At 40.9% G+C, this 20,940-nt stretch overlaps 1 protein-coding gene across 1 annotated transcript in view; it reads right to left on the bottom strand.

Annotated features, from left to right (window-relative positions):
• Nucleotides 1–20,940, bottom strand: part of trpn1 (transient receptor potential cation channel, subfamily N, member 1) — a 221,800-nt gene that overhangs the window by 48,424 nt on the left and 152,436 nt on the right. Inside the window, exons 21-23 of the mRNA XM_087986636.1 lie at nucleotides 20,029–20,127; nucleotides 15,333–15,479; nucleotides 13,082–13,189 (exon numbers count right to left, since the gene is read on the bottom strand). Of these exons, the coding sequence (XP_087842762.1) occupies nucleotides 13,082–13,189; nucleotides 15,333–15,479; nucleotides 20,029–20,127 (354 nt within the window). The remainder of the gene's footprint in view (nucleotides 1–13,081; nucleotides 13,190–15,332; nucleotides 15,480–20,028; nucleotides 20,128–20,940) is intronic.

The following is a 20,940-nucleotide window of genomic DNA, read 5'->3' as shown; positions in this document are numbered from 1 at the left end:
CTTGTCATATGAGAAGTGGTTGAGGACTCTGAGTCTGTAATCAATGGAGTTTAGAAGGATGAGGGGGGGATCTCATTAAAACTTTCAGAATATTGGGAGGCCAGAATACTGTGGATATGGAGATGATGTTTCTGCTGCAAGGAAATACATAGATCTGAGGGTATAGCCTCAGAATGAAGAGATAATCTTTAGAACTGAACTGAGGAGGATTTCTTCAGCCAGATGGTGGTGAATCTGTGGAACTCATTGCTACAGAAGGTTGTGGAGGCCAAGTCATTGAGTGTATTCAAGACAGAGTGAAATAGGTTCTTGATTAGTAAGAGGATCAAGGGTTACAAGAAGAAGGCAGGAGAATGAGGTTGAAAAAAATATCAGCCATGATAGAATGCTGGATTGAATAGCCTAATTCTGCTCCTAGATCTGATGGTTTTAAAAAGACCTAGCCCCAGGTCCAGGTCCCCCCGCCCTAAGATGACTGTACAACTGGCTCCCCACAACCACACACAGACCTGGCCCACAATCCCACCTTAACTCTGTTCACTACCTGCTGTCCTAACTAACCCCTCCACCTAACTAACCCCCTGATCTGGGCTGACTCTCTGTGATTCTGAAAATCCCTCCTAAACCAACTTGGTACCAAAGCCCATACCACCTGCCCACACACCCCCTGACATCCTACCTACTTTCCATGCACCTGCCAGTCTACTCATCTGTAACAGTAGCCAACCTACCCATCTGCCAGTCTGCTACATCATCCACCCAGTGCCCTACAGACCTGCATTCCTGCAACTTTACCACCTAACCCAACTACCACTTCACCAACTTACCAACTCAAGAACCTACCACCTCATCCATCTACCTCCTCAGCTACCTTTCACCTCAGCCACCCACCTATTTACTTCAATTGCCCTACTAACCTGCCCATTCACTCATGTGTATCCTCACATACACCTAATCTCATGTCAGCCTTTTCATGGCCCATGTGGTCAAGAGAATTCTTGAACTCTCGAATCTCTAACCAATATCATCAAAACACCAAGCGAGCACTCCCTGTGAGTACTGTGATCAATGAGCAAAACTAAAACTCAAAGTGATCCTAACATACTCTCTCAGGGTCAATCTTTCTGACGATTGGACCCTGGTGTGTGGATCTGTCAACTAAATATTTCTCTGGAACCAAATGTAAAGATGTGGACAATGTTCTGAGGACAAGTAACGTTGATTTCCTCATGTTACAATATACACGTGACACTAATGATGATTATGTCATTACAAGATCCACACCATGTTAAAGTACCACAGTAATTTACATGATAAATGTAGTTATTAGTTATTTTACCATCCCAAGGACAGAACATGAAGAGACCACCCCAGTAACAATCAAGATTGGTGAGCTGAGAGGTCTCAATGTCTATGAACCCTTCAATTAAACACACAGCCAACAATTAGCAGCAATGTGAAGTTGTTGTGGAGAAAGGCATCCATTTTATTCTCCCAAACACCAAACTATATAAACAAACTGTGACCTGGCTTATAGCTGCAGCAAAGAATAATATTTGTTAAAAGTTTTAGAGAGCAGTGCATCCCTTATTGGAACCCTGAGTGCAAAGCCCTTTTCCAACAATAACATCCAACCGCAGCAGCCACAGCATTACTTGAAGCTTTGGACAAACTGTGGACATCAAAGCTGGATGGACTGTGAGAAATGATTATGTTTTGCAATGAACTGTACTGGAGAGGGTGCAGAGGAGATTCACCAGGAATACTGTCTGAGATAAAATAACGCAGTTATGAGGAGAGACTGGATAGGCTGAGTTTATTTCCCCTGGAGCAGAGGAGGCCGAGGGGAGGGATCTCATTGATGTACACAAAATTACGAGAGGTATGTCTTTCCCATAGCAGACGTGACTGAGACCAAAGGGCATACGTTTAAGGTGAGGAGCAAGTGGTTTTGAGAAGATATGAGATAGATTTTTTTTCAGGAGGTAGATGGATGAGGTGGGTAGGTTCTTGAGTTGGTAAGTTGGTGAAGTGGTAGTTGGGTTAGGTGGTAAAGTTGCAGGAATGCAGGTCTGTGGTATATATATATATATATATATACATATATATATATATATGGATTGTGCTGCCTGAGAGGATGATGGAGACTATACCATTGCAACATTTAAGAAGCATCTGGGTGAGCACTTAAAATGCCCGGGCACAGTAGGCTTTGGACAAAGTGCAGGTAAATGGGATTAGTGTAGTTTAGTGTTTGCTGGTTGGCATAGAGCTGGTGGGCTGAAGGACCTGTTTCTATGCTGGATGACTCTATGACTACACACTCAGACAAAGGACTTCCTCAAGAAACCTGAAACATCAACCTCAGCAGAGACTGCTAACCACAAGTAAGAACAAATACTGTTGGTGCCAAATCACTGGCTGACTCCACTGGCTGACTCAAAGGGTTAACTTAATAAACAGGAGATCAAGAGAAAGCTCAGTGAAGTGATGGTGAGTTGTTGCAAGTTTTCCCACTGTTGGATATCTTACTTTCTTTGGAACTGGCAAAAGGCAAGGGTGCTGGGAATAGATAGCAGTGCACTGGATTTCCCGCACTACCTTGTCTCTCTGGCAAAACAGCAGCTCCTAGCAGTTTTCTCAACTGTGATGGAGAACACCACATTGTCCAAACTGCTCAAGGTGACAGTAATAGCCCTGTAAAAGCAGGAAAGCCAGCAGCTGGCCCTTGGAGCCTATTTCATTGCTATGTACAACCTTTAAGCTCCTGGAGTGGCTTATTCTTTAAAGGTTAGCCTTACCACCCACTAATTGCTGGCTTTATATTACTTACTAACAGTGTGGAAACATGCCCTTCGGCCCAACAAGTCCACACTGACCCTCCAAAGAGCAACCCACCCAGACTCATTCCCCTACCACTACTGGCAATTTAGCATGGCCAATTCACCTAACCTGCACGTTCTTTAGAAGGAAACCAGAGCACCCGGAGGAAACCCGCACAGACAAGGGGAGAATGTGCAAACTCCACACAGACAGTTACCTGAGGCGGAAATTGAACCCAGGTCTCTGGCACTGTGAGGCAGCAGTGCTAACCACTGTGCCACCATGCCACCTGCTATGGTTAGGCTATGCTGTTGCTGTGATGGCACTTTAAAAAGGGGTAAGTTTGGTCTTTCTCCACTCCCACTCCAGATGCTCAGTGCTCTGATAAGGCTGTTTGTGGGACCATTCTACTGCAACTCTGAGAGATACTTGCTCATTGTGACAATGTATGCCACTATGGACAGGAGTCATCTGTGCAGCACTGGTTCCATCACTGTGAATAATATGAATTGTATATAATGTGAATAATGTGACAAGGTGAACTGTAAATTGTTATTTGTATATTGCAGAAGCATATATCAGAAATAGCCAATGGGTAAGTCAGACTGTCCGGCATGATTTTCCATTGTTTAATGAATGGATGAAATTCTGAATATATGCTCGTGTAGCATTCTAAAACCTGCTCTATAACAGGAAACAAGGGACTCTGCTCTGAACACTAATTCACATAATGCCAAGGAAGACTTGCAGTGTTAATGGGCTGTACCTCTCTCTCTTATGTTTTGAAACTGACCTTTAAGAAATTTGGAACATTTTCAAGTTAATGTTAATTGCAACTATAAATCAAATAAAAAATGTGGTCAGCTGTTTCATTCCAACGTAGATTCGGAGAATTGTTTATGTGTGTACTGGGACGTATTTGTATGTGCATGTGTGTGAGAATGTTCAAGTGAATGAAATTGTAATCATAACTTGGAAAGACCCTATAATGTTAAGCTAATTGAATGGAAGCAGAACAACAGCTTCTCAAAGACAGAAAGGTTTTTCTTTCAAGCAAAAGTAAATGAGAATTTCTGAAATGAAACATAATTCTTTCCCCCTCTAACGCCATCCAACCCTCGATCAACAACTGACATTAATAAACTTGATATTTCTGTTGTTATTCCATTGCCTCCTCTTTAACTGTAATACCTGCACTGCCCTCCTCTTTTGTGAAGACAGATGTCAAGGGTTAAACTAAATAGGGCACTGCGGTTCCCTCCACCATCTCTGGATGAAGTATGAATGGGGAGAAACCCACTCAGGATGCTTCCAGGCACCCAACCGCAGCAACGTCAATTGTCCCAAGATGTCCCATCTCAGGACCCTTTGAGAGGTGCCTGCCATTCAGATTAGTCTCCAACTCTGTAGTCTCTGAGTGATATGGAGGGGGTGGTTTCAGCAGATTCAGGTTCAAGAGATTTAGGGAAAGGTGAAAGGAAGGAGCATGATTTTCAGGCATGGAGGCTTCCATCGATGGACCCCAGGGATTAGAAATGGAGTTATCCTCCCTGCTTGCCTGACTCCAGCTTGTGCAGTTAAAACTAAAAGAATGAGGCCCTTAAGTGGCAACTAATTGGCCACTCAGGGCATCAATCAGATAGATCGAGGTGGGTAGGTAGGCTGGAGGAATGCCAGCTGACAGATTTTACAAAGCCTGCATCTAATGTGTTTGTTGAGAATCATTCCACCCCTTCCACCTTCACACGCGGATTATCTTCCCATTCCCTATTTTTGTTATTCACTCATGAATATATGGAAGTAGTTAGCTGCGCCAACCTTTATTGCCTGTCCCAGGTTAGAAACATGGAAGGCAGAAGCAGGAGTAGGCCATTCAACCCTTTGAGCCCGCTCCATCATTCAATGTGATGATGGTTGATCATCCAACTCAGTACCCTGGTCCCATCATCTCCCCACAGCCATGGATCCCTTTAGTTCTAAGAAGCATATCTAATCCCTTCTTGAAAAAAAGTCAACGTTCTGCATGGTTCCTGTATTAAAGAGGTTCAAGGAACCAGATTCTGGGTTTATCTATCCTTTCATAGAGGAACCAGGTAGCTCAGTTGACTAGATGGATGGTTTGTGATGTAGAGAGATACCAACAGTGTGGGTTCAATTCCTGTACTGGCTAAGGTTACCACGAAGGACTCTCCTTCTCAATCTTACTCCTCACTTGAGGTGTAGTAACCCTCAGGTTAAAACCACTCTAATGGGAGAGCAAGACTATCGTGACTTTATCTTACATTGCTTCCTTTAGCCCTAACTATAAGATACGGGAGCAAATTTAGGCCATTCAGCCCATCAAGTCTGCTCTGTTTTTCGGTCATAGATGATATGGTCTCAACCCTACTGACCTGACTTCTCCCTGTAACCTTTAATTTCCCCTTACTAATCAAGAACCTATCTATTCCTGCCTTAAATACACTCAATGACTCAGCCTCCACAGCCCTATGTGACCGATTCACCACCCTCTAGCTGAAGAAATTCCTTCTTATCTCAGTTCTACAAGGCTGTCCCTTCATTAAGGCCAAGCCCTCAGGTCCTAGTCTCTCCTACTTCAGAAGATATCTTCGCCATGTCCAGTCTATCCAGATCTTTCAGTATGCTATGTTTCAATGAGATTCCCTCCTCATCCTTCCGAAATCCATCCAGCACAGAGCCAGGGTCCTGAACTGCTCCGTACATGACAAAATCTTCATCCTTGGAATCATTCTCTAGCCTTGCAAGGCCAGAACATCTCTCCTTAGATATGGTGCCCAAAACTGCTCACAATATTCCAAATGCAAATTACTTTAAACTCTTCCAGTTCATAGTACAAGTACTCATCTGATGACATGATCTTAAAAGAGAAAGGGGTGTACTTTAAAAAAGGAACTTGAAAAACAAAAGAGAGGAGAAAAAACAACTGAAGTTCAAAATAAAGTTGTTCAAATCATTGAGGGTTAATGTGGAGGATTTGTCTCCAATAACAGAAGGATGAGTAAGCAGAATATTAACCAACAGGCAAGATGGAACCATTTGGGGTTGTTTCCTCTGGAACATATGAGGCTGAGTGAAGATTTTAATTGATAAAATGATGAAGGACCTATTAAGAATGGCTGAGAAGGATCTTTTTGACATTGGGGTCAATGAGCAAGGAGTGTGTTTTAAAGTGCTTGGTGGAAGAATCAGAAGGGAGATAAGGAGAAATGTTATCATCCAGAGAGTAATGGGGTGTTAGGAACTCACTATCTGAAAACAAGTGGAAAGCACCTGAATTGCTGAAATTGCTGAAACCTGCAGGCTGCAGACCAGGAGTTGCAATGGGGGTTCAAGCAGGAAGACTTTTCTTTAACCAGCTCAGTCACAATGAACTGAACGACATCCTATTGTATCATATAGCTTTAAGGTCCTATGAGTTAAAAATATCAGTCATTCCACATCAGCAATGAGGGTCTTTACATAGAAATATAGTAACATAAAAATAGGTGCAGAAGTAGGCCATTTTGCACTTTGAGCCTGCACCACCATTCATAGAGTTACAGAGATGTACAGCACGGACACAGACCCTTCGGTCCAATCTGTCCATGCTGACCAGATATCCCAACCTAATTTGGTCCCATTTGCCAGCACCCAGCCCATATCCCTCCAAACCCTTCCTATTCATATACCTATGCATACCCATTTTAAATGCTGTAATTGTACCAGCCTCTATCACTTGCTCTGGCAGCTCATTCCATACATGGACCATCCTCTGTGTGAAAAAGTTGTCCCTTAGGTCCCGTTTATGTCTTTCCCCTCTCACCCTAAACTTACGCTCTCTAGTTCTCGATTCCCCCACTTTGTCTATTTATCCTATCTATGCTCCTCAGCCTTTGACGCTCCAGGGAAAACAGCCCCAGCCTATTCAGCCTCTCCCTATGGCTCATATTCCTATTCAATATGATCATGGCTGATTATGCAATGTCAGTATCCCATTCTCACTTTCTATTCACAACTTTTGATCCCTTTAGCTACAAGGGCCACATCCAGCTCCCTCCTGAATATATCTAATAAATTGGCCCGAACAGCTTCCTGTGGGAGAGTATTCCACAGGTTCGCAACTCTCTGAGTGGAGAAATTCTTCCTCATCTCAGTCCTGAATGGCTTACCCTTTATTCTTAGACTGTGACCCGTATTTCTGGATTTCCCCAACATCGGGAATTTTCTTCCTGCATTCAGCCTGTCCAGTCCCATCAGGATTTTATATGTTTCTGTGAGATCTCGCTACATCCTTCTAAATTCCAGTGAGTACACGCCCAGTTAATCCAGTCTTTCCTCATATGTTAGCTCTGCCATGCCGGGAATCAGTCTGGTGACTCTTTGGTGGACACTGTCAATGGCAAGAATATCCTTCCTCAGACTAGGAGACCAAAACTGCACCTAATTTTCAAGGTGAGGCCCTATACGCATTTTCTCCTTTGTAACTGCAGCAAGATATCCTTACTCCGACATTCAAATCCTCTCACTATGAAGACCAGTATGCCATTAGCTTTCCTCACTACCTGCTGCACCTGCATGCAGTGACTGTTCCAGCATGACACCCAGGTCTCGTTGCTCCTCACTTTTTCCTAAATTGCCACCATTTGAATCTTATAGGTGGGTGTGAAGAATTACTCCCCCTTGGAACAGAAAGGGTTAAAGGCCGAGCTGATATATGTGTTCAAAACTATGAAGGGATTTTGATAGCAGGAGGCCAATAAGTAGAGAACATGAATTTAAGTTAACTGGCAAATAATCCATAGAAAAGTTGAAAATAAATCTTTTTCAGCAGCAAGTTATTACAATCTTGAAAATACTGGCTGTAAGCATGATGCATGCAGATTTAATCATCGCTTTTAAAAGAAAACCAGATACATATTTGAAAAGGGAGTGTGTGGGCTACAGGAAAACAGCATTTGACTAAAGGCAATATATAAATTTAAGTTGTTGTTTTGCCATTCAATTCAGCAAAATCTCTTGTAATGTTAAAAACCACTACGAATTATCCCAGGTGTTCCAATAGTCCCAGCATTCTGAGTCTCATCTAATAACCAAGCTTTCCCATTCTTGCAAATATCCTGCTGCATCTACACTGTGTCAAATCATATATAGAGATCTCTGCTGTTGACTGAATAAGGGTGGTGCCTCTATATACCACTTCAAAAGCAAATGATAGGCAGGACTGGTCTCTTTAATCCATGAGTGTCCATTCCAGCTCCACAGTGGAAACACAGCTTTTGAATGAAGTGAAGGTGAACAGGTCAACACAAGGTTGAAAGAGGACCTCACCAATTTCATCCAGAGAGTACAAGCCCTGCCCCTTTCCTGTAGGCCTCTCCATGTTTAGACAGGAAATATTCTGGAGATGATCTTTCCTCAACGAACCAATGGAAGCTGGTAGCCCGATGGGGGAACACAGCAAAGGAAAGTAACTTCTGCAGGTGCATAGTCACCTACAGATGTGAGCAGAGAGGCTCGTGCCTCCACCTTTTGAATGAGATGCTCTTACACTAACCCCACATTTTCTAGGTATCACAGACCCCAAAGGATTGGTAGGGAAAGGGCAGCTCTGAGTTAGCCTTAAAACCACTAAGATAAACATAAAGCTATGTAGTTCAGAATCATCAAATTAAGAACAACCATAGGAACAATACATTTACACATAAATTATTAAAAAAAAACATTTAAATAGCCATGTTAATGAAAAATAAAATAACAGAAATAGAAGAAAAATGTTGGCAAAAAGAGCAAGGATGAGTACAGCACAAGGAACAATTATATTAAACATTTTAGAAATACTTTACATCTTTCATGGGCATTGTGCATGCACTTTCACAGAAAATAACTGGCTCAGAAGCACTAACATTTCAATATTTCAGTGCAGGAGAAAGTGAGGTCTGCAGATGCTGGAGATCAGAGATGGAAATGTGTTGCTGGAAAAGCGCAGCAGGTCAGGCAGCATCTAGGGAACAGGAGAATCGACGTTTCGGGCATTAGCCCTTCTTCAGGAATGAGGAAAGTTGGTCCAGCAGGCTAAGATAAAAGATAGGGAGGAGGGACTTGGGGGAGGGGCGTCGGAAATGTGATAGGTGGAAAGAGGTCAAGGTGAGGGTGATAGGTCAGACTGGGGTGGGGGCGGAGAGGTCGGGAAGAAGATTGCAGGTTAGGAAGGCGGTGCTGAATTTGATGGATTTGACTGAGACAGGCTGGGGGGAGGGGAAATGAGGAAACTGGTGAAATCCGAGTTCATCCCTTGTGGTTGGAGGGTTCCTAGCCGGAAGATGAGGCGTTCTTCCTCCAACCGTCGTTTCGCTGTGGTCTGACGATGGAGGAGTCCAAAGACCTGCATATCCTTGGTGGAGTGGGAGGGGGAATTGAAATGTTGAGCTACAGGGTGGTTGGGTTGGTTGGTCCGGGTGTCCCAGAGGTGTTCCCTGAAACGCTCCGCAAGTAGGCGGAGTGCAACCTGATGGTAAAGACATTTCAATGAAATTCTTTCTGCTTCATAAATAATGATCTGTAAAAGAGCACCGACACTCATATATTGCCTTCCACAATTTCAGGACAACTCAAAACACATCAATGCAGTCCCTTTGAGGAGTAGTCACTACTGCAGTGTAGAAAAGAACATGATTATACAGCTCATGATAAATCGAAAAGGTAATTGTACAACCTTTATGTTAAAGCTACTTGCAGCTGGATGATTTCTTTACGGGATTAGATATTTGATTCAACATTATTGACATAGGAGTTTTGATTTATTGAGCCAAATTGTGATTTTTAAATTACTGTATAACTCCTCTTTTATCTTCAGCAGCAGTGTTATAGACCCTGTGCAGGACTTTGAAAATAATTTAATTGACAATCCTCCATTTTACGAAACTTTCAACCTGGCAGCCAAATTATTCCCAGTCGTTTATTTTTCTCTAATCACTGAAGAACTTTAATATGTTTCAAAAAAAAATAGCTTCCGAGACCAATTCATTCTTTGTGAGGAAATGAGTCACAGTATCAAGTGCCTGCTTTACTATCATGTTCCCACAATCACTGGTTGACGTCACTTGTTTTGAACCAGTTGTTAAATGGTTGCTGCATCCTGTACAGAACAATCTCATAGCCATCCAGAAAAATGGAGGAGTCACCCTCAGATATGGAACTCCTTATCTACTTTGAGCAGCTAAGTATAAACTTTCCGACAATGTCAATCATTGTTGATATTGTTATTCAGTCAACTGGGGTAAAAATTTAAAAAAAAATCCTTGGTCTTACAGAACTTAAGCATTGCCAAACAGAGGCATGAAGTTGAGCTTTTGTCATCTTGCACTCATCAGGACTAGAACACTGGAATAGACTTTGAAAAGGGGTACCAATTTATACAGCATCAGAAGAACATGTTGGTCTTTTGGGCCATTATTGGCATGGAGATGCACCAGGAACAACTAATTTTCAATCTCAGTTCTCACACCAGGAAGGTAGACCTTGGTTTCTCAAGGCATTATCAAGGGAATGAAGCAGAGTTTGGCAGTCTCCATTACCCCTTTCTTTTCACAAAATAGAAAGGATGCTATTTATATACATTGAAGATGATCCTGCGTGTTAATATATACAGGCAACGCATCACAGTCCAAACCCGACTGATAATCTTAGTTACCGGTATAATTTTTGACATAGTTTGGATATTTAATAAATGCTGTCCAATAGCAGAATTGCACTGAATGTTAGACAAAGTATTCTGAGGATTACAGACACAGGCTGGTTGAGCAAATCCTCAGTGGGATGCAGTATGCCCATTGTTTGAATGTACATCCTACATAGCCAATAACACACCAGTCCGAAAACTCAGAAACCACATTACTCATTTCATTGGTCTGATGGTAGCATCCTGTAAGTAGATTTACTGAAATTGTAATGGTGTAAGATAGCTAACCTCACCTGTCAAAGACTCATATAATCAGTGAAGAGACCATTCAGCCCATTGACTCTGCACTGACCCTCTGAAGAGCATCTCACCCAGACCGCCCTCTCCACCCATCCAATCCCCTTAAACCCTCATTTACCACAGTTAACCTACCTAGCCTGCACATCCCTAGACACTACAGGCAATTTAGCATGGCCAAATACCCAAACAGCACATCTTTGGACTGTGGGAGGAAATCCATGCAGACACGGGGACAATGTGTAAACTCCACACAGACATCACTCGAGGGTGGAATCGAACCTGGGTACCTTATGCTGTGAGGCAGCAGAGCTAACCATTATGGATCAAGTATTTGTGACAACTTCCCATTGGACCAAGGTCTTTCTAGTGTATATTTGCAAACAAACTAATAAAGCTAAAGTTAGACACAGCTCAAGGATCAATTGTGTTTTGATGTGAGATGAGCTAGAACAGAGTAAGCTTGATGTGAAGTGCCCAAATTATTTTTTTTCATTTAATCTATTTATGCCTCTACATTTCCTCAATATATAATCACAGCATAACCAATGCCTATTTAAAATACACACACACTTAGGCAAATGTTATATAGGTTTATGCTATATTGTTATTATTATTTAGGAACTTGGGTTCAACAATGGAGAAAATTGATTTTAATTGTTCAGTCATGTGGAACATCTTTGGACCTGTTGTTCTTTAAAGGTCACATTGAACATTCAGTTTCAAACAGCATATACCCAAACATCATGCAAATTCAGCAAAATGGCCAGCAAGCCATCTGAGGAGATAACCGCTAAAGTGTCTGAAGCAAGTTTCTGAAGAGGGAAGAGGTCTAACACAACAGAGGTGCTGCTATGAACAGTGACCAAGCAGTCAGAACTGGGCAGAACTCCTGCAAAGCTTAGAGGACAGTGAGAGGAAAGCCCCAGAGCAGAAAGCTATGAGCATGTCAGAGAGGAAGACATCCTACATGGCTGTTGAAGTGATGAGTTTAGGGAATTCTTATTAGTAATAAGTGAGCTGGTTAGTAGTTTTCTTTTTAAGAGACCTGAGGACCATAAGAGCAAAAGGAGCCAAAATAGGTCAGCCAGCCCATTGAGTCTGCTCCACCATTCAATGAGATCATGGGTGATTTGATAATCCTCAACTCCACTTCCCTGCCTTTTCCTTTTAACTTTGGGAGACACGTCAATGATAGAAAATAACAAAAATAGTGACTGCACAAGAATTGACTGTAAGAAACTGGTTTCAACTCTGCCAACTGAACAAGAAGCTTAATGTGGAAATTGGGGTGACCCCTCACTGAAGTTGGACAGCCTGTGAGGGGACTGTTGAGATACAGGAATGGATTTTTTTTTGTGAAATTATTCCAATAGATCTGTTGGGGCAGAAGTGCTTGTGGTAAATTCATGAGCAAGTACATGTTTTCTGTCCTTTTTTTTAAGATGTGGGTCATTTGATAAGTCTGATTAGGAAGTATAGGAACCTGAATTTTATATTGTGAGCCTTTGCCACAAATGCTTGAGTAGTCTCTAGCCTCTTGAGCATTTGTTTATACCCTAAAGAAAGATTTCTGAGGAATGTATATGACTAAGGAGAGAAAATAACAAGTCATTCAAATTTAATTTCATATTCCATTGTAATTCATTGTTCATTAAGTGGTTTAGATGTCCTGAGGATATGGTAAATGCTATATTAACACTTGGTTTATTTCGCTTTTCAATTCCATAATGCCTTCATGTAAATCAGTCTCTTCATGTATCCACTAAAAAATTTGCCCTCAATTGACTTATCCCCATAAAAGGAACTTAAATTGGTTTAATAATTCCTACTGTGAATATTGAGAGAGAAAACCAACACAGACTGAAACAGTCTTTATTAATAAACGCGAGAATACTAAAGCATTTCATGTTTTCAATAACCTTTTTGCCCTTCCACATTGTCTTTGTCCTATCTCCATTCATCTGTTGCACTCAAATCCTCATCCATCCTTTGTTAGAACTGGCATGGTTGGTGCAAGCCATTTCTGGCCAGTCTCTTACACTCTACCTTGAGTAACCTTGGTGTCATAAATCTTTGCTTCTTAGCTTGGACCAAGTCTAATTCACCTGTCACTTCTGTGCTACATTAATTTCTATGCAAGCAATGTCTTGATTTTAAAATCCCATGTTCTAGTTTTCAATCTTATACATTCAGTGATTTCACTACAGTGAAAGTGGATAACTTTTATGAAGCAGTAAATGGCACAAACACATATTCAGTCAACAAAGTTGGCCATCTTACCTGTAAGCTGGTTTGAGTGTCCACCTGAACCCCTGGGTAGTTCAGCAGAAGTCGTACCAAGTTCTCATGCCCAGACTGTGCTGCCAGGTGTAATGGTGTGTACCCTGACTGAAACAGCGACAATAATGTCTTTAGCCCCAGATTCACCTGGATTTCCATAACACTGAGTGAGCAATTATTCCTTTGTTTTGCAATTGTCACCCGATGGAAAATGACCAATTATAACTTACTTATCGAGGATCCATATTTCCTAAAAGAAGGCAACCCAATTTTTCAAGCAATTCTCTGACTAATTCAGAAAATAACTCTTGAAGTCCTCGCCAGTGAATCTCTCAAACAAATGTGGATTTCTGCTTTTGCAAAGTTGCCAGAAATATGCAACCAAAGTTAGAGTGGTTGATTGAGTTAAACTCAAACCCTTCTGTAGAGATTCATCAGCACTGTGTACAGAACAAGCAGGGCTTCCTGTGTAAAGCAGTTGGGGTAACTTCAACCTGAAATATTAATTTATGAAGCGAATGGCTAAAGACAATAATGTCTTTAGCCCCAGATTCACCTGGATTTCCATAACACTGAGTGAGCAATTATTCCTTTGTTTTGCAATTGTCACCCGATGGAAAATCAGGGAGGTAAAATTTAAAACACAAACACATCCAAAAAAATAGTCTAAATGTGAGGGAGGACCAAATCCAGCAAGGTCTGGATGAATGATTAAGCGGTTTATAAATACAATTAATTTGTTTTATTTTGGATCAGAGTGCACCTGGTCATGAGTTTTGCCATTTTATGAGGAGTATTTCTCAGATGTGACACAATGCAGAGTTCCTTACATTGCACAATTGCTGCCATATCCTTGCAACTTACTCCACTGCACAATTTTAAACACTGAGCAGAACTGAGGGATTTACAACCAACTCTGGAACTTAATGTACACTCATTACCAGTAGCAACAATGATTTACTGCTTCAGAGTCTGTATTGGATAGTTTCTAGTGGCCCCTTACTGTCTGCTGTCGGCTGATCCTGTATCTGCCTTCAGGGCTGAACTCAATTGAGGCGATATCCTTACACTTCAATCATTTGCTTAAACAAAAAGACTCACTTGTAATAAAAGCTTTGATCAGAAGCCCAAAGCACTGAATCATAGGAGGACAAGGAGGCCATTCAGCCCCTTGATCGTAATATCACAGATAACAGCTATAATTGGGGTAATGTCACAGATAACAGCTATAATTGGGGTAATATCACAGATAACAGCTATAATTGGGGATAATATCACAGATAATAGTTATAATTGGGGTAATATCACAGATAACAGCTATAATTGGGGTAATATCGCAGATAACAGCTATAATTGGGGTAATATCACAGATAACAGCTATAATTGGGGTAATATTACAGATAACAGCTATAATTGGGGTAATGTCACAGATAACAGCTATAATTGGAGATAATATCACAGATCCCACAGTCCAAAGATGTGCAGGGTCAGGTGAATTGGCCATACTAAATTGCCCGTAGTGTTAGGTAAGGGGTAAATGTAGGGGTATGGGTGGGTTTCACTTCGGCGGGTCGGTGTGGACTTGTTGGGCCGAAGGGCCTGTTTCCACACTGTAATCTAATCTAATCTAATCGTCATGGTTGATCTGTATCCTATGTTGGCTCTGTATCCTTTTATACCTTTGGAAAATGAAAATCTAGCAATTTCTGACAAACAACTTAACTGCTGCCTCTTGTGGGAGAGAATTCTTTCCCGTCTTTGAATTTTTATCCTTTGCAAGAAAGATGCGTCTTAGTTTCTCTCCTAATGGCTTGGTTCTGGCTTGAAGGTTATTTTCCACTGCCCTCAAATTCTAAGCTAACAGAGAACGTTTTCCTATGTCTATCCAATTGATTTCTTTGAAAATCATGACCGCTTCCATCAATGTACATCATAACTTTCTATCCTGCAGGGAATACAAGCTTAATTGAAACAAATCCCTCCATGATTTAATCCTTGGAGCCCTTGTAATAAAACTGATTTTTTTTTGTTTATTCACTGCTCCATTCTACATCCTCAGCTGAAAAGTTGCTGCTATATGGATTCACTACATAAAAATTAAAAAAAAACGAGGTGCTTGTGGATGTCTAACATGAGTGCTGTGAAAGTTTTAAATAGTTTTAAAAAGCTAAAACAGTTTAAAAGTTAATGTTTTTTTATTGTTCATATCTGTTAACTCTTCCCAATGTGAGAAGAATGTCAACTCTTATACCTCGGTTGTCGGCTCCTTCATCAGTTGTCCCTCACTGGTGGACTTTGGAGTCTCACTGCGTATGGTTGCTGGTACCTTGGTTAGAATCTCCCGCACAAAATCCATCTGGCCAAAATGTGCAGCCACATGAAGAGCAGTGAATCCAGTCTTCAAAGAAGGAAAATGAATTTGATTAGATAAAGAGGCACTTGAGTTTCAGGGAGTGCCATCTCATGTATGTGAGTGCACTAAACTGCTACACCTGACAAAATGATCTAAAATGAGATAAACCTCAAGATGATGAAGCCATTGAATGATGAAATCACTGGCAAATTACTTACAGGACTTTCAGACGTTTGTGGGCAAATATAAAAAGATTTAATGTTGCTTCTGAAGATATATTGGACTTTTACATTCAAGGTAAGAATACAATCCTTTTAATTCTGCTTCCACATGATTGGGTTTCCATATTGAATACGGTGTAAATGCACTCCTGTAGATTGCAGATAGTTTGTCACACATTAAATGGCTAGGAGGCTGGTGGTAAACAAATATAACTCTATTCTCCTTCAAATCATTCCTGTTTTGGGAAAATTGGCAGAGTTAAAAGTGTTCTTAAAGGCTCCTGCATCAAATCTGCCAAACTCCACTTGAATTTTGAATTACAGAATCATTGAGTCATAGAAACAGACCCTTTGGTCCTACTAGTCTGCACCAACCAGATATCCTCAGCTGATTGAGTCCCATTTATCAGCAATTTGCCCATATACCTCTACATCCTTCCTATTCATATACCCATCCAGATGCCTTTTAAATGTTGTAATTGTACCAGCCTCCACCACTTCCTCTGGCAGCTCATTCCATACATGCACCACACTGCATGAAAATGTTGACTCTCAGGTCCTTTTTAAAACTTTCACCTTAAACCTATGCCCTCTAGTTCTGGACTCCCCCACCCCAGGGAAAAGACTTTGTCTATTTATCCTATTTATGCCCCTTATGATTTTATAAACCTTTATAAGGTCACTTCTCAGCCTCCAATCCAGACAACATGCTTGTAAATCTTTTCTGAACCCTTTTGAGTTTAACAACATCTTTCCTATAGAAGAGAAACTAGAATTGCACACAGTATTCTTAAAGTGGTCTCACCAATGTCCAATACAGCTGGAACTTGACATCCCAAGTTGGAACTCTCATAATTAATGTTATGACCAATGAAGGGAAGCATTCCAAACACTTTCTTCACTACCCTATCTACCTGTGATTCAATTTTCAAGGAACTATATACCTGCACCCTCAATCTCTTTTTTCTGCAACACTCCCCAGGGCCCTACATTAAGTGTATAATGCCCTGATTTGCTTTTACCAAAATGCAACACCTCACATTTATCTAAATTAAAGTGATCTGTCACTCCAGGGCCCATCAGCCTATCTGATCAAGGTCTCATCGTATTCTGAGATAACCTTCATCACTGTCCTTTACACCACCAATTTTGGTGTCATCGGCAAACATATTAACCATACTTTCTATATTTATGTGCAAATCATTTATATAAATGATGAAAATCATAAAGCCAAAACTGATTCTTGTGGCACCTCACTGGTCACAGTCTTCCAATCTGAAACAACAACCCTCCAACCCAACCTCAGTCTTCTACCTTTGAGCCGGTTCTGTATCCAATTTGTTAGCTCCCCCTGGACTCCATGTGATCTCAGTTGGCTAACCAGGCTATCATGTGGAACCTTGTTGAATGCCTTGCTGATGTTCATATGGAACGTGCTTTCATAAAATTTCCTAGTGACTTCTTCGAAAAACTCAATCAAATTAGTGAGACATGATTTTCCACGCACGAAGTCATGCTCACGATCCCTTGCCTTTCCAAAAGCATGTAAATCCTATCTCTCAGAATCCCCTCCAACAGTTTACCCATCACTGATGTCAGACCCATGGGCCTATAGTTCCCTCACTTCTCCTTACTATCGTTCTTAAGTAATGACACCACATTAGCCAACCTCCAGACTTCTGGCACCTCGTCTATGGCTATTGATAATACTTCTCAATGAACTTTAAGCTCCCTTTAAGGCCTTACAAAAGCCCACCAAACCAAATTTGAATTGGGTCAAAAGGCAGTAGCTACCCATCTGCTCACTTCTCTGTACTTTTGAACTTACCCAAAAGTGGCCACTACATTAGTGATAGAAGGACCTGCTCGAAGGCATTCCTGAGCTGCATACTGAGGAAGCCACTTTGACTGAAGAAACCACTTTGTGGGCTGTTACTGAAGGCTGCATCTCTTTCTATGCCAAGCTATTTTCATCTTTGAGGTTTGAGTCAGGACTTTTGCTCCTTTTTTAACTCAGCTCCAGACAAAATACAGCTTTGTACCCAGTGGAAATGCCTTCTGAAGAGGCCAATGAGAAAGAAAATATATTTGCATTTATTAATATAGTACACTTCACGATCATCAGTAATTTAAAAGTACTTCCGAACAATCTATTTTTGATATATCCACGGAGGAAAAACAGCAGCTAATTGGCAAGTAGCAAACTTCCATAAACAGTAGTGCGATTGTGTCCAATTAACTGTCATTGACTGAGGGGGAAATGCTGGCCTATAAACAGGGGATAATGCCTTTATTTTTCCTGCAAAAAATGCCCATGAGATATTTCAAATCCACTAGAGAGGCAGGCAGGAACTTGGTTCAAGGTCTCATCCAAAAAACGTTATCTGTAATAGGGAAATGCTGAGGATGAAACTTGATTTGGATCCTGGAGTAGGACATGAAAGCCTAACCATCTAACCCAGAGGCAGGTGAGTTACCAACTGAGTCATGATTGATATACACAGAGACAGAAAGAGTCTAGATTGCAAACCCTTAATGCAACAACACAGATGTCTTTCTTGTCACGTTAACTCAATCATCCAGGAATGCACATCAAGTGTATTTTACCTTTATGGCCTCAAAATAAAGGAACAGTCCACATTCATGTCCTCTTTACTTGTAAATTGCTGTATTGCATAAATTAACTTCCAAGGACCTGCCCTTTCATTGTAATGCTGGATCCCTATTATGAACTGCCACAATACTGATTAAGCATTCTACACAGGCAGACAGTTGGGATTTGTAGACTTTATATAGAGAACTTTGAAATGAAACTCTATATCTCTTGAGACATAGACATAGAAGAATACAGCGCAGTACACGCCCTTTGGCCCTCGATGTTTGCAAAGTGTGTGGAAATTTAGTGTTCGAAAATTCTGATGTGCGACCACCAACTTTATCTGATTTACCCAATCAGAAAGTGGTTGGGAATTGCAAAGCTTCAAATTTGTTAAACATTTACTAATGATAAATCTCCTCTTTGCCAATGATGTATGAGCAAAGTTCTATGGAACAAAAGGCACTGTTGCAACACAGATATAAGATTGGCTGAGTGACAAGAAACAAATCTCAGTGTGTCTGATTGTATTTCAGACTGGATGATGGTTTATAGTGGCATTCCTGAGTATTGGTGTGAGGCACCCTATTCTTCCTGATGGAATGACCGAGATCTTGCTCTGGAAGGCACAATTTCAAATGTGAGAATGTTACGTAGCTTGAATGTATTGTAAACTTTTAGCAGAAAAGTGTCGAACGTCAGTAACTTAAAAAGCTTTCCACTGTATTTTTTTATAAAGTGACAATAAGTTACTCTTCTATTCTCGACAGTGGAATGGACAGTGGAATATTAATGCAGAGAAGTGTGAATGCATTCAATTTTGGTAGGAAAAGTGCAGAAAGGACATAAAATAAAAGCTAAAGGGGTTGCAGGTGCAATGGAACCTGTATGTATATAAAACACTGAAGGAAGCAAGACAGATTGAGAGGCTGATTAATAAAGTTTTATCAGTGAGAGTTAGTGTATAGTAACAGAGTTAAGTTAAACCCAATGTATAAAACATTGGTTCAGCCTCAACTGGGCTACTGTGTCCAGTTTGGGCACTACATTTCAGGGAAAGATGTGGAGGTATTACAGACTGTGCAGAAAAGACTCATGAGATTGGTTCCATGAAAGAGGAATTTCAGTAAGATCTATAGGGTGAAGGATTTGGAACTGTTTTCCTTGGAGAGGAAATTTGATTGAGGTATTCAAAATCATGATGGATTTTCAAAGAGCAGAGAGAGAAATGTTCCCTTTAATGGAAGGATCTATCATATGATGAAAAACCAGATCAGTGGGTCATGGCTGGTTCAGCTACTGTTAACCACATTTGTGGATTTTGGCAAAATACTAATAATTGACTGTGATGTCAACATAACTGAAACATAAAAAGAGGATAAATTAAATAAAAGAGGCCACAAATTTAAGTTAATCAGCAAAAGATGTAATAGCAACATGAGGGAAAACATTTTCATACATTGAATGATTGGAATCTGGAATACACTGCGTGAAAATGTGATGAAAAAGGTCAAACGAGACTTTCAAATAATTATTATCGAAAAATAAACAATTGAAACAATTATGAATTTATTATGTGACAATAAATAGGTAATTATCAGGGGTAAGATGAATGGCTTTGGCACTCACTGTAACAACTAGAACAATTAGAAGAGCTTTTGCAAGACATTTGTTTAGTTTGGTTCTACCCAGGTTTCAAATGATAACCAAATCAATGCTAAAGCTAAGGTACATCAACACGAAAAGAGAACATAAAGGGTCAGGCTGTGTCTCTAACCTTTGTGCTGGTTATTTTAAAGGATACAGTGCCTTTCAGGGCTTCCAGGACATTAATGTGCCCATTCTTAGCAGCTAAATGAATTGTATTCATTCCCTCCTGATAAATAAAAATAAAAATTAATTAATCAATGAAAACAATTGTATTCAGGAAGAATAATCATTCCCAAGTACAACAAGCAAGAAACCTACTCAAGCATATTCAGAAACGAGATCCATTATCTTACTCAGATTAATGACAGTGAATTGAAGCACAGAGCTAATTGGTTGATACACTCATTGGGCTGTGGTATTCTTTAGATAGGTGTCATCAACAGAGGTGGGAGACCTGGCTTGGAACAAACTGATACCGTACCTAAAGCATGGGAATGAAATGGGGAGGGATTCACGATATGGGCCCCCTAAAGATGGCAATTAATTACTAGAGAAAGTTATTAATTCTATCAAGTTCGAGTTCGCACAGTATCTTTTTGACAGAAGAGCAACATCCTGCAGCATTGTGAACTTAGAATCAGAATCAGAATCCCTACAGTGTGGAAACAGGGCCTTTGGCCCAACAAGTCCACACCTACTCCCCAAAGAGTAACCCACCCAGCCCCATTCCCGTACCCTATATTTGCCGAATGCATCTAACCTACACCTCCCTGAATACTATGGGCAACTTAGCATGACCAATTCACCTGACCTGCACATCTTTGGATTGTGGGAGGAAACCCTCGCAGACAAGGGGAGAATGTGCAAACTCCACAGTCACCCAAGGCTGGAATCGAACCTGGGTCGCTGGCGCTGTGAGGCAGCAGTGCTAATCACTGAGTCACTGCGCTGCCCCAACTAGCAGCAGTAGTTGCCACCCCTTGAACAACTAGCTTAAAAAATTTGAGATACTGTACCCTTACAGGATATTCTGAGTTTG

Source organism: Chiloscyllium plagiosum, unplaced genomic scaffold (genome assembly GCF_037043375.1).
Source record: "Chiloscyllium plagiosum isolate Xiang-an unplaced genomic scaffold, Cpla_swu_hap1 HiC_scaffold_4, whole genome shotgun sequence".
Taxonomy (NCBI): Eukaryota; Metazoa; Chordata; class Chondrichthyes; order Orectolobiformes; family Hemiscylliidae; genus Chiloscyllium; species Chiloscyllium plagiosum.
The sequence above is the reverse complement of the archived record's forward strand: the minus strand, read 5'-3'. Positions and strand labels throughout refer to the sequence as shown.